Consider the following 12183-nt stretch of genomic DNA (forward strand, 5'->3'; position numbering starts at 1 on the left):
TCAGATTTGTTATAGGCAAAGTTTTAGAAGTACGTTATAATTGTACATCTAAGTTGTAATTTATCACTATTAGAATTTTTATTTACTTGTTTATGTTCTCTCCGCTTTATAAAAGAGGACACTGCCTGTTCTCCACTGTATTCCCCGCTCCAGAAGAGCATTTGGTAGGGGACATTAAAGACATATTTGATTAATGAATGGTTATCCCCTTAAAGAGTTTCTTAGGGCAGCTTAATAAGCCTGTTCAGTTTCCAGCTCTCATATAAGGATAAGCTTTTTCAAGCCCCGGAACACCCTTCGTAGCAGCAGGGGAAGAAGAAAACAGCACATAGAAAAAGCACAGAGGCCGACAGCAAGCAAACTCAGCCGCAGCTCCCAAGCTCAGCATCTCGGGAGACCGGGAGGACGCAGAAGGGGCGCTCCACCCCGGGAACCGCAACGCTCCGGGGCTCGCGATGGGACAGGCCTCGCGGGGCTGCACTTCTGTCCCTTATTCGCTGAATTCAGGGGGCGTGGTGCTCAGCGCTGACCAATCACGGGCGGCGTGCGCCGGCTCGTGCCGAGGCTGGCCTCAGAATCGGGGAGGTTTCAGGCGGGTTGGGACTGCAAAGGCCTGGGCTGAGCTGTATCCCGAAGCGTGGGAATTGGAGGGGAAAGCCGCGGCCCCGGACCGGCGCAGGCCGCTCTCTCACGCTCCTTCCTGCCTCTGTGCCTGCTGCCATGTGGGCCGCCCCGAGATTAGCTTTGCGGCGGTGCGCCCGCGCCGCTGCCCCCGCGCCGCGCGCCTATCATGGGGACTCCGTGGCGACGCTGGGCACCCAACCGGACTCGAGCTCTGCCATCTACCAGGTAGGGCGGGTGAGCGGCCCGGGCCTGGAGTACCCAGCCCGAGTCAGTGATTCCTCTTCACCGACGGCACAAGGCGTTGGCCAGACTGGGAAGCAGGTACAGGGTAGGCACACTTCAGCAGTCGCTGCTGTTTTCTCTGGATCCCCAGTCATGATTCTGGGACGCACCAGGGGGTCGTGAGGTTTGAAAAAGAAAACAATTCCAAATCAGGTACATTTTAGTTCACTTTTAGCACTGGCACTATACTTTGTATCTTTAAAATCATTGGTTCGCAAAACCAGTGGCTCTCTGGCTTAGCAGTCACCTGGGAGCTTGTTGAATATATGGCTGCCTTAGCCCCACCCTGGACCTTTTCCGTCTCTAGGGTGGGGTCCTGGTGTTTGCATTGTTAATGAAGTTGTTGAGAGGGGAGGGCAGGGCCTTGGTGGCAGCCAGCTTTGGGAACCACTGGCCTAGCACAGCTGACCCTGGGTTGTGCTTACCAGACTTGAAATGGTTGGTTATGTTAATAGAAAATATTTATCTTTAAATGACTTTTCTTGGAATTGGGAGGTATCACAACGTTAAAGAAACAACTCCTGGTTTGTGAAATATCAGAGCTGGAAATTTTCAGTCTGTCCCATGGTTTCTAAGCCTGTACAGATAACATTTAAATTGTGCAAATAACTTTCAGAGAAGACTTTTTCTGGCTGCGCTGCTGCGGCAGGTGGGATCTTAGTTCCCCGACCAGGGATCGAACCCGCATCCCCTGCATTGGAAGCTCAGAGTCTTAACCACTGGACCGCCAGGAAGTTCCCTCAGAGAACACATTTTAAATAATTCCTGCCTTTGGGAAAACAAGGAGATTTTGATTGAAAGGAAATCAGCAGGCTGAGGCAGAAACAGTATCCAATGGGAGACTTCCAAAAGTCTTTAGATGTCCTGGGATCAGGAGAGAATGTTTAATTCAGAAACATTAAGTGGTTACTGTGGTCTAGCCACTATTTTAGATATTTGGAATAGATGTGTAGGAATTGAATCATAATTTTGTGGGGGAGATGACAAGAAAGCAATGCATTGTGATGAGTGATGTCTAAAGCTTAAAAAAGGTGGTTGCACATAGGAGGCAGTGAGTGAGTTGGATCTTGAGTTGGGTAAGAACTGGCCAGGTTCAGGATGGAGAATGGGAGGCAAGATTATACAAACTAAACGAGTTATGAGAACATAGGTACCAAGTTATGAAAGTGGTTAGTGGGAGTGAGAACTTGGAAGTCCCGGCCAGGGTGAGGAATTCATGGAGTAGATGGGATTGCTTATGCAGCCAGGTAGAGGAGGGAAGCCATGTGTAGAAGGCATATTTAGATTTCACTTTGCAGTCTGTCTGCTAAGATGTTTAAGTAGAGAAGTGGCATGATCCTATGGACATGGTAGAATAATCAGTGTGGCTGCAGTGTGGAGAATGGGTTTCCCACCATTCTGAATGTGGCTTCTTGGCTGGGTGTTCTCTTGGTTGCTGTAGACCTCTGAGTGTTTTCCAGAGCTCCTGTAAGGTTACTTTAGCCAGTTTTGGGTTGTTTTGTGATGTCTCTGTGGGGGAATAAGGGCCTGGAGCTTCCTGCTCTGCCATCTTTTTGAAGTCAGGTCTCGGCTGATGTATTTGATGGTGGCTGCTAGCTAGGGGTTAGGGAGTGTGAGCCTGAGATTATAACTTCTTTCTCTATGTAAAATGTTTTATGTTCTGGTTCAGTCTGTGCACCAGTAATTAGAATAAGAAAGTAGCTGTGCTATGGTGGAAAAAGCACTGGCTTAGTATTTCATGTATGTTTAAAAGCTAACAAGCAACATATTTCCATAGGGGGAAAAAGACCTGGTGGAAATGTGCTGAGGTGTCAACAGTGGCCCTTTCAGTGGACAGAAGAGACACTGTAGCATGTTGCTTTAGGAGTGAGTTTCTGGAGTTGGTGGATTTTGGTTTAAATCCTAATTCTACTACTTGTTAGCTGAGTGACCTTGGACTAATTACTGTATTAGCCAGATTTTGCTTCAGTAATGCTGAGTAGCAACCAATCCCAAGATCTCAGTGTTCAAAAGAACAAGTATTTATTTTTTGTGCTTGGATCTATGGGTTGGTTGTGGCAGTTCTGCTCTAGGACTGTAGTAGATTCAGGTCTGCTCTACTCGTTTCTTATTCCAGGACCCAGAATGAAGGGGCAGTGGCTGCTGTGGGATGCTCCTCTCATAATGGAAGGCTAGGGCACAAAGAGGAGAGCATGGAAACACTTTGTCCTTCTTAAAGCCTCTTCTTGCAATTGGTACACTGTCACTTTTGCCCACATTCCACTCATCAAAGCAAGTAATATGGACAGATTCAGAGACTGTGGGGTAGGGAAGTATAATCTCACAGTGAACCTTGGCTAGGATGGGAGGTACTAAAATAAGTAGTACAGTTTACCTTATGGTCTAATATGGTAGTACAGTTTACCTTATGGTCTAATATGGCTGCTTAAGCTCCAGCTATTGTGTCTGAGTTCCATGTGCAAAGGAGGAGAAAGGATGAATAGGTAAAAGGACACCCTCACCTTCTTGTCCTTTATTTTAAGGAGCCTTTCTAGAAGTCATACCTAACAACTTCTGCTTATATCTCATTGGTTAGAGTTTAGTCACATGGCCACACTTGTCTGAAAAAGGAGGCTGGGATTATTTTATTTTTTTATTTTTTGGCCGTGCCATGTGGCTTATGGGATCCTAGTTCCCCAACCAGGGATTGAACCCATGCCATTGGCAGTGAAAGCCCGGAATCCTAACCACTGGACCACCTGGGAATTCCTCCCTGTTCCTTTTTAAAATAGGATCCATTTTCCCCCTGGGCTTTGTTTTTAATTACTTACTGTAAGTAAGTAATTACTGTAATTTGTCAGTAGGCGTAAAACAAGTATTTCTGCATTGGTTGGAATCTCCTCACGATAGTGGTTGAGGGGACAGAAAAAATAAGATGGCATTCTAACCCTCAAAGGGCTTATATTCATTGACAAAAGAAAACAAATACTAGAGATCAATTAAGTTCTGTAGATGTGTAAGGAAGGAAGTTGTTAAAATGAATGGGAGTAGCCAGAAATTGTGTTGGAGATGAGATGGAACATCAGTTAGGCTTTAAAAGGGGGGTGAGATTTGGATAGATGGACCAGAGAGGGAGGTGGTAGTGCAGAAGAGCTTGAGCAAAGACAGAGAGGCACGAATTAATCTTTTTTACACGTTGGAGTTGGCCCAGCACAGAGGCCACACAGGTGGCAAAGTGGCCCAGTGTGGAGGCCACATGGGGTTGGCATGTAATGCTGTTCTCCTTAACCCTTATTATGGTAAAAAAAATCATTGCTTTCCTATAATATGCTCCCTGTTTTTCTTTGCTTCTGTTTTAGGAAAACTACGAGCAGATGAAAGCACTAGTAAATCAGCTCCGTGAACGAGCACAGAACATCAGACTGGGTAAGCACTCATTTATTCTTCAGTTTATGCTTTTAATTAAGATGTCCCTTATAATTATTCATTTTAGGAAAAACTAGTAGCATCAGGCTTTTGACTCTTCAAGACTGTGCATTTGCTGTTGGTGGGAATGTAAATTGAGGCAGCCACTACGGAACACAGTATGGAGGTCCTTAAAAAACTGAAAAGAGAGCTACCATATGATCCAGCAATTCCACTCCTAGGCGTGTATCTGGAAAAGATGAAAACTCTAATTCAGAAAGATACAGTGTACCCCAGTGTTCATAGCAGCACTATTAACAAGAGCCAAGACATGGAAACAACCCAGATTTGGTTTAAGATGTGGTATATATATCCACATAAATATATGGGTGTATACTCAGCCATAAAAAAGAAGGGAATATTGCCATTTGTAGCAACATGGATGGACCTAGAGAATATCATACTAAGTGAAGTAAGTCAGGAAGAAAAAGACAAATATTATATGATATCACTTATATGTGGAATCTAAAAATAATGCAAATGAATCTATATACAAAACAGAAACACACACACATAGGAAACAAACTTGTGGTTACCAAAGGGGAAAGGGAAGGGGGGAGAGATAAATTAGGAGTATGGGATTAATAGATACAAATTACTATACGTAAAATAGATAAGCAACAAGAATTTACTGCATAACACAGGGAACAATATTCACTATCTTGTGATAACTGATAATGGAAAATAACCTGAAAAAAAAATATAAAACTGAATCACTTTGCTGTACACCTGAAACTAACACAATAATATAAATCAACTATACTTTAATTTAAAAAAAAAACGCATTTGTTGGCATGCAGACATCTTATTTTTTCCTATTACTTGGCCAGATTTTCTGCTCTTATAGCACTGCCATTATTTGGGAGAAAGTAGATTTCCCCCAAATCTACTGGATTAAACAAGTTTGGGATTGAACCTGGGCCACGGCAGTAAAAGCACCAAATCCTAACCACTAGACCACCAGAGAACTCCCTCATCCATTTTTAAAACTATTTCTTCTTAAGGTTTTTATTTCAGCCACAGCATCACACTGAAATTTTTGTTTCACTTGAAGCAACTAAACCATTTTCTGTTCATTAGTCATATTCATACTACATACTACATTTTGCGTAATTGTGAATTTTCTGCTGTGTCATGTAATTTGGAAATAATTTCTATCTGGGTTTATTGCTAATTAAATAAATGAGATATCCTAAAAACTTTGTAAATTGTCATTTTAAATTTTTAAATTGTGGACATAATAGACATTTTTTTGCTTGGAAGAAATTGCATCATAGGGAGGAATATAAAATATTAATGTATAAACAAGTACCACATCACATTCTATTGTGCCCTTATTGGTATATATGACAATTTAGAAGGCTATGTGACTTGAAACTATTGGCCATGTCCAAAGTAAGAGTCTTAATATATTACAAGTACCTAACTGAGAAGGAACTATATGAATTTTACAGCCTTCATTTAAAAAGAATTCTCCCCAATGTCCTCATAAAGAATCTATTTTATCTGTAAACCTGTGGTTTAAGGGTATTGTTTCATTCCTGGGTATAATCTTATCACACTCAGAGGACAGACTTTCAGTAGAAGTCATTAGTGAAATAATTTAGCAAAACCTTGATAGATTTCTCTTTAGTTTAAATAAAAATGTTTTTTATATTTTTCTCCTCTGAGGATTTTAAGGATGGAGGCAAGGTAATTAATTAATGGCAGATAAACAGAAAGACCATCCAAAGTTGTATATTCACTTGTGTAGGTGTTAGGGAAGAAATAAGCTCAGTATTTTGGTCCTTTGTAGAATTTTGAGAGTGGAAGTCTGGACTGGTTACTCTAATAATTAAGCAACTTTGGTCCAGTTATTTAATCCCTCTAGTAAATTTTCAGTACCTCATTCCTAACTTGAGACTTAGGAGTGGATCTGTGAATTATAGGCATTATTCATTCCAAGCACACATTGCTGTCTTCTTTTGACTTAATAGATTAATCAAAATTAATTGAAAAGACAGAAATTAAATCCATTTGGAATATCTTGGTCTCTGTCTTTTGTACTATAGTAGTTTAGGGTCAAAATCAATTAAATCCTGTAAAAGTTACCATGACATGAACAAATAGATATGCAACTCAGTGTGGGACCAGTTGAAGCAAAGACCTCATTCAGATGGCAGTAATTGCTCCCATTCTATCTATGACAGTGCAGGGGAGAATTAAAAAAAAAAAAAAGTGAAGAGCGTAAACTTCATGTAGCTCCTTCTAAGTTAGGTATTTGTAATATATGAAGAATATTGTTTTGATGATGGCTGTATTTAGTTCCTTTGGATTTAAGTCGCAAAAATCCAAATCAAACTTGTTTAATCCAGAAACCAACAACCAAACCATGGAAAGAAAGTGCTGAATGAAGCGGGGGGCTCCAGCCCCAACAGGACTCACTGTCTCTGCCCATCTTCTCTCATTTCAGGATGTGTATATATGTGTGGACTGCATTCTCTCTGGCTTCTCTGTGAGTTGGGGAACTATGTTGCTGGTAGGTCAGGGATTACATTCTTACAGTTTACAATCTGAAGGAAAGATCTAGTTATCCTTTCATCTCCGATGTGGAAAACTTTGATGGGTTCACTTGGGTCCCATGTCCATTCTTTGGCCCAGCCACTGTATCCAGGGGGATATAGTACTTAATGGTGCCAGCCTGGACCCATGTCCACCAGGGCTAAAGTGTACTGTGGCTGGCAGCTCCTGGAACTTCACGGTGGTGGCAGTACTGTTTTCAGGAAAAGGGGAAAGGAAAGCACACAATCAAAAAGCAAAGATGTCAATTACACTGTCCCCAGACCACCCTAATTTCTCTCTAGGGAGAGAGGGGTGTAAGTAGGAGGGTGACTTGTGAAAACAGGGGTAGTGGATATTTGCCATCCTTTTTGACCAGGTAGCTCTCGAACCCCTGTTCTAAGTGTGAGGAAATGGTGTTAAAAAATGACATGAGTTTTTGTCTACTGGGTATGATTCGAGAGGCAAAATATCCTGCTGGTAGGCTTTTCAGAATGATGACTAGAATGATGACTAGAAGCCATCTTGGAATAAGGTCTTGTCTCCTGAAAAAGAACCAAAACCCTTGTTGAGAAGAAAGTATGTTTTGTTAGGGAGCAGAATTGATGAATTGATCCTTCCCTTTGGATATTAAGACTAGAGGGTTTGAATAAGAGGTGGTAGAGTCCTCCAGCACTGAGCATCTGCTGGGGATGGCAGGTTCTGATCATCTGACGCTCTGGTCTCTAAAGGGGAAGACGACTGAGCAGGGCTTCTTGGGAGGGAAGCCAGGAAAGGACAAAGCCTTCTTCACAGTGTTGCCTGGGACTAGTACTGTTATGCCAGGAAAATGGATATTACACAGATATGTATAATTTAAAAGTAATATATGCTTATGTTATATAATATATATATTATACTTATAGAAATTTTGGAAAATAGAGAAAAGTATAAAGAAGAAAAGAACAAAATATCACCTATCAGTAATACCTCTAAACACATTAAAAAAATTATATTATTCAAGTATTGTTGATTTACAATGTTGTGTTAATTTCTGCTGTATAGCAGTGATTCAGTTATGCATATATATATGTATATATATACACACATTCTTTTTCATATTCTTTTCCATTATGGTTTATCACAGGATATTAAATATAGTTCCCTGTGCTATACAATAGGACCTTATTGTTTATCCATCCTATATGTAATAGTTTGTATCTGCTAATCCCAAACTCCCAACCCATTCCTCTCCAACCCCCTCCTCCCTCGGCAACCACAAGTCTATTCTCCGTGTCTGTGAATCTGTTTCTGTTCGTAGATAGTTCGTTTTTATCATATTTTAGATTAATATGTGGTATTTGTCTTTCTGATTTACTTCACTTAGTGTGATAATCTCTAGGTCATCCATGTTGCTGCAAATGGCATTATTTCATTCTTTTTTATGGCTGAGTAGTGTTGCATTGTGTGTGTATATATATATTTTGTCCAGATGTATGCCCAGGAGTGGGATTGCTGGATCATATGGTAGCTCTATTTTTAGTTTTTTGAGGAACCTCCATACTGTTTTCCACAGTGGCTGCACCAGTTTACATTCCCACCAACAGTGTAGGAGGGCTCCCTTTTCTCCGCACCCTCTCCTGCATTTGTTGTTTGTAGACTTTTTAATGATGGCCATTCTGACTGACGTGAGGTGGCACCTCATTGTAGTTTTGATTTGCATTTCTCTAATATATAATTAACGATGTTGAGCGTCTTTTCATGTGCCTGTTGGCCACCTGTATAGACATCCTGACTTTTATTTATTTATTTATTTTAAAACTAAATTTATTTATTTTATTTATTTATTTTTGTTTGCATTGGATCTTCTTTGCTGCATGTGGGCTTTCTCTAGTTGCGGCGAGCAGGGGCTACTCTTTCTTGCGGTGCGTGGGCTTCTCATTGTGGTGGCTTCTCTTGTTGTGAAGCACGGGCTCTAGGCACATGGGCTTAGTAGTTGTGGCACATGGGCTTAGTTGCTCCGCGGCATGTGGGATCTTCCCGGACCAGGGCTCGAACCCACGTCCCCTGCACTGGCAGGCAGATTCTTAACCACTGTGCCACCAGGGAAGCCCCATCCTGACTTTAAAATTCATAAGATTTCCTAAGTAATTTTCAGATAAGAAGGAGTGACAGTGTTTCAGGTTGCTTTGAAAGTTAATCCTTGAAGTTTTCATTTGATAGAACTTGTGATAAATAAAAAGTTGACAATAATGAGTGGACTCTTGTCCTCCGTTTTGTCTTTTCCTTTCTTTCTGCCTCACTGCTACCTTTGTTTCAGATTTCTTCTCAGGGCACCATCTTTGCTATCCCCTTTGGTTCTTGTTGGAGCATGTAGGATTGCTAGGAGTGGCTTCGTCATTTCTGTAGGTGGAACAAGGATTAACCCAGCTGTGTTATTCGTGGTAGCCAGAACTAAGTACTTTGATTAACACAAGTTAACTGAAGGGCTCTAAGTGTTTTGATAGATTCAGAAGTGCTTAGTTTTTCTAAAACTGGGTGATAATTTTATTGATATAGAAAAACACAAGTAGTTTTTGGTGGTTGAAAAGGGGTCTTTTAATGACCTTAAGATAAGGCTTGTGTAGTTTTTTAAAAAATTTATTTTACTGAAGTATAGTTGATTTACATGTCATGTTAATTTCTGCTGTACAGCAAAGTGATTCAGTTATACATATATATACATTTTTCATATTCTCTTCAATTACAATTTATTACAGGATATTAAATATAGTTCCCTGTGCTATACAGTAGGACCTTGTTGTTTAAGGCTTGTGTAGTTTTTGAAAACCTTTGGAAATTCAAGTTAAACTGCATACAGGTAGTTCCAGCAATGCATATAGCACCGTTGAAGTGACCACAGTTAGACATTTGAGCTGTGCACCCAGAGGCAGACAGCTATGTTGCGACTGCCCCCTGGTGACAGAGATGAAAAGATGCTATAAACTGTAAAATGCTTCCTGATTTTAGGGGTGTTAAAATGTGAACAAAATGTGTGTTTTAGAATCAGTGCAATGTGGTAAATGAGATAGAAGGAAAACATCAGGCTTTTCTGGCTCTGAGTCTGTGAGAGTGGAGATAGTTAAAGCAAAATCTTTTAAGAGTAATCCTTGGAAAACTAAGGTGCTGTGACATTCTGTCTTTTTGTGGTGTTCCACATATCCTAGGCCAGTTTAAATGCCAGAGGAGCTGAATTCTGTGACCTGAGAATCTGTATCAAGGATAGCACTCTTTCTGGTTTTTCCTAATAAAAACAGAATTCACTAGGTGCTCGGAATAGCAAAGTGAAGCTCTAGGCAGAATTAAGAATAGTGTTGCTCTAAGTACTAACAAAACAAAACAAAACACAGATATGTTTTCTTATCTCTTTTTCATCCCACCCTCCCCTGCCATGCTTTTTCCTGTTAGCCCTTTAGTGGACGCTTATGTCGCCAAACTCTCCAAAGACCCTCACCCAAGCCTGGTCTTCTTTGCAGTGTCTTAGGTTTATTTTTCTTTAATACTTACTTTTAAACAGCTTTATTAAGGTATAATTGATATACAGTAAGCCGCATTATTTAAAGCTTACAGTTTGATGAGTTTTGACATATGTATACACCCGTGAAACCGTCACCACAATCAAGACGATGAATGTGTCACTCTCAGAAGTTTCCTCTGCCCTTTGTCACTCTCTCGTCCTCCTTCTCTCCTATAACTATACACACCTCAGTAGGACACTCTGGAGAAAAGGGGAAAGCTGTTTGATTTAATTCATACTATCTTGTAAGGCTTTCCCTCCCAGAATAATTTTCATTTTAAAAGATTAGATGCATGTTACGATTTTCTTGGTTACCTTAAGGCAGATTTAGTCTTAAAAATATACCCTCTACCTTTTCAGAAAAAAAAAAATCCCTTTAGACATAGGAAAGTCCTGATTTGAAAATAATGTTGCGCTACTTGGAGGCTTGTTTGAAATCTGTATGAACTTATTATCTCACCTAAAAAACAAATAGCTTTCTTCAACAGCTGAACATTTCAGTAGACAAGGAGTATATTAAGATGGAATTCTTGGGCAACAGTGAAGGTAAATATATTAAGGTACAATTTTATCGTCTGTTCTGATTATTTACCGTGGTTTGCTGAGAGTGGGTTGTGGATATTCCCCAGGTACCGAACCCAGCCGTTCTCAGGCTGGGTGAGGTTTGGTGTACCCCTCACCTCAAGCAGCCTCACTGGGTTGGTTACCCCAGCGGACTCTTCAATTATTGTAATTTCCTTTAGTCTGGAGCAATGTCAGGAAACACGGAAGATCATCTCTGATTCAGGATACTAACAAAGGGGGACTTTTAAATTGCTATATAAGGTGTTCAACTCTCTCCTATTTGTGGGCCTAAAAATAGCACCTTTAGGGCTTCCCTGGTGGCGCAATGGTTGGGAGTCCGCCTGCCGATGCAGGGGACACGGGTTCGTGCCCCGGTCCGGGAAGATCCCACGTGCCGCGGAGCGGCTGGGCCCGTGAGCCATGGCCGCTGAGCCTGCGCATCTGGAGCCTGTGCTCCGCAACGGGAGAGGCCACAGCAGTGAGAGGCCCACGTACCGCAAAAAAAAAAAAAAAAAAAAAAAAAAAAAAAAAAAATAGCACCTTTAGCTAAGTTTTTTTGTGCTTACTATGGAAATCATTTCTAAAATAATGCTTTTTACCTGGTACAAATGAAGTTAGGAACTTTTCAAATTTCACATAGCATATAGGACAGTGCTAGTATTTATAGTAGGTGTAATAAGTGTGGTGGAGATGAGACAGTATTTGCAATGTATGAGATGCAGAGAAAAGTACTGCATTATTTCCTTAAGTAATTACTACTGAATTTAGAAAATGTATAATATACTGTGGGCTCAGGGATAGATTGATTTTTAAAAATGCCAGTTTCAATGATCTGAAAAAGTAGCTGTTTTTCACAGGATATGTTAAATTTTTTAAAAAGTACCATATTTTGGATTAAGTGTTATATGTTTTTCTGATATTAAGTTAAATGGAGACCTTATAATGAATTCATCTAATCGAATCATATTTTTTATCACAGGAGGTGGTGAGAAAGCCCGAGCACGTCACATATCAAGAGGAAAACTGTTACCAAGAGAAAGAGTTGACAATCTTATAGACCCAGGGTTGGTACATACCCAAGTGCTGGCTCAGAGTGTTCTCTATTCCATGGTGCTTTCTTAGACAGTTTTTTTTGTTTTTGTTTTGTTTTGTTTTTTTGCCGTGCCACGTGGCTTGTAGGATCTTAGTTCCCCGAC

The 12183-nt window shown here is 40.7% G+C and overlaps 1 protein-coding gene across 1 annotated transcript in view; it reads left to right on the plus strand.

The window, feature by feature from the left end:
* Positions 1 to 597: 597 nt before the first annotated feature.
* MCCC2 (methylcrotonyl-CoA carboxylase subunit 2) overlaps positions 598 to 12183 on the plus strand; it is a 64304-nt gene continuing 52718 nt past the window's right edge. The window contains exons 1-3 of the mRNA XM_082652057.1: positions 598 to 849; positions 4245 to 4311; positions 11967 to 12051. Coding sequence (XP_082508183.1) covers positions 721 to 849; positions 4245 to 4311; positions 11967 to 12051 — 281 coding nt within the window. The 5' untranslated portion in view covers positions 598 to 720. The remainder of the gene's footprint in view (positions 850 to 4244; positions 4312 to 11966; positions 12052 to 12183) is intronic.

This window comes from Grampus griseus (genome assembly GCF_964374135.1).
Source record: "Grampus griseus genome assembly, chromosome: 3".
Classification (NCBI taxonomy): domain Eukaryota; kingdom Metazoa; phylum Chordata; class Mammalia; order Artiodactyla; family Delphinidae; genus Grampus; species Grampus griseus.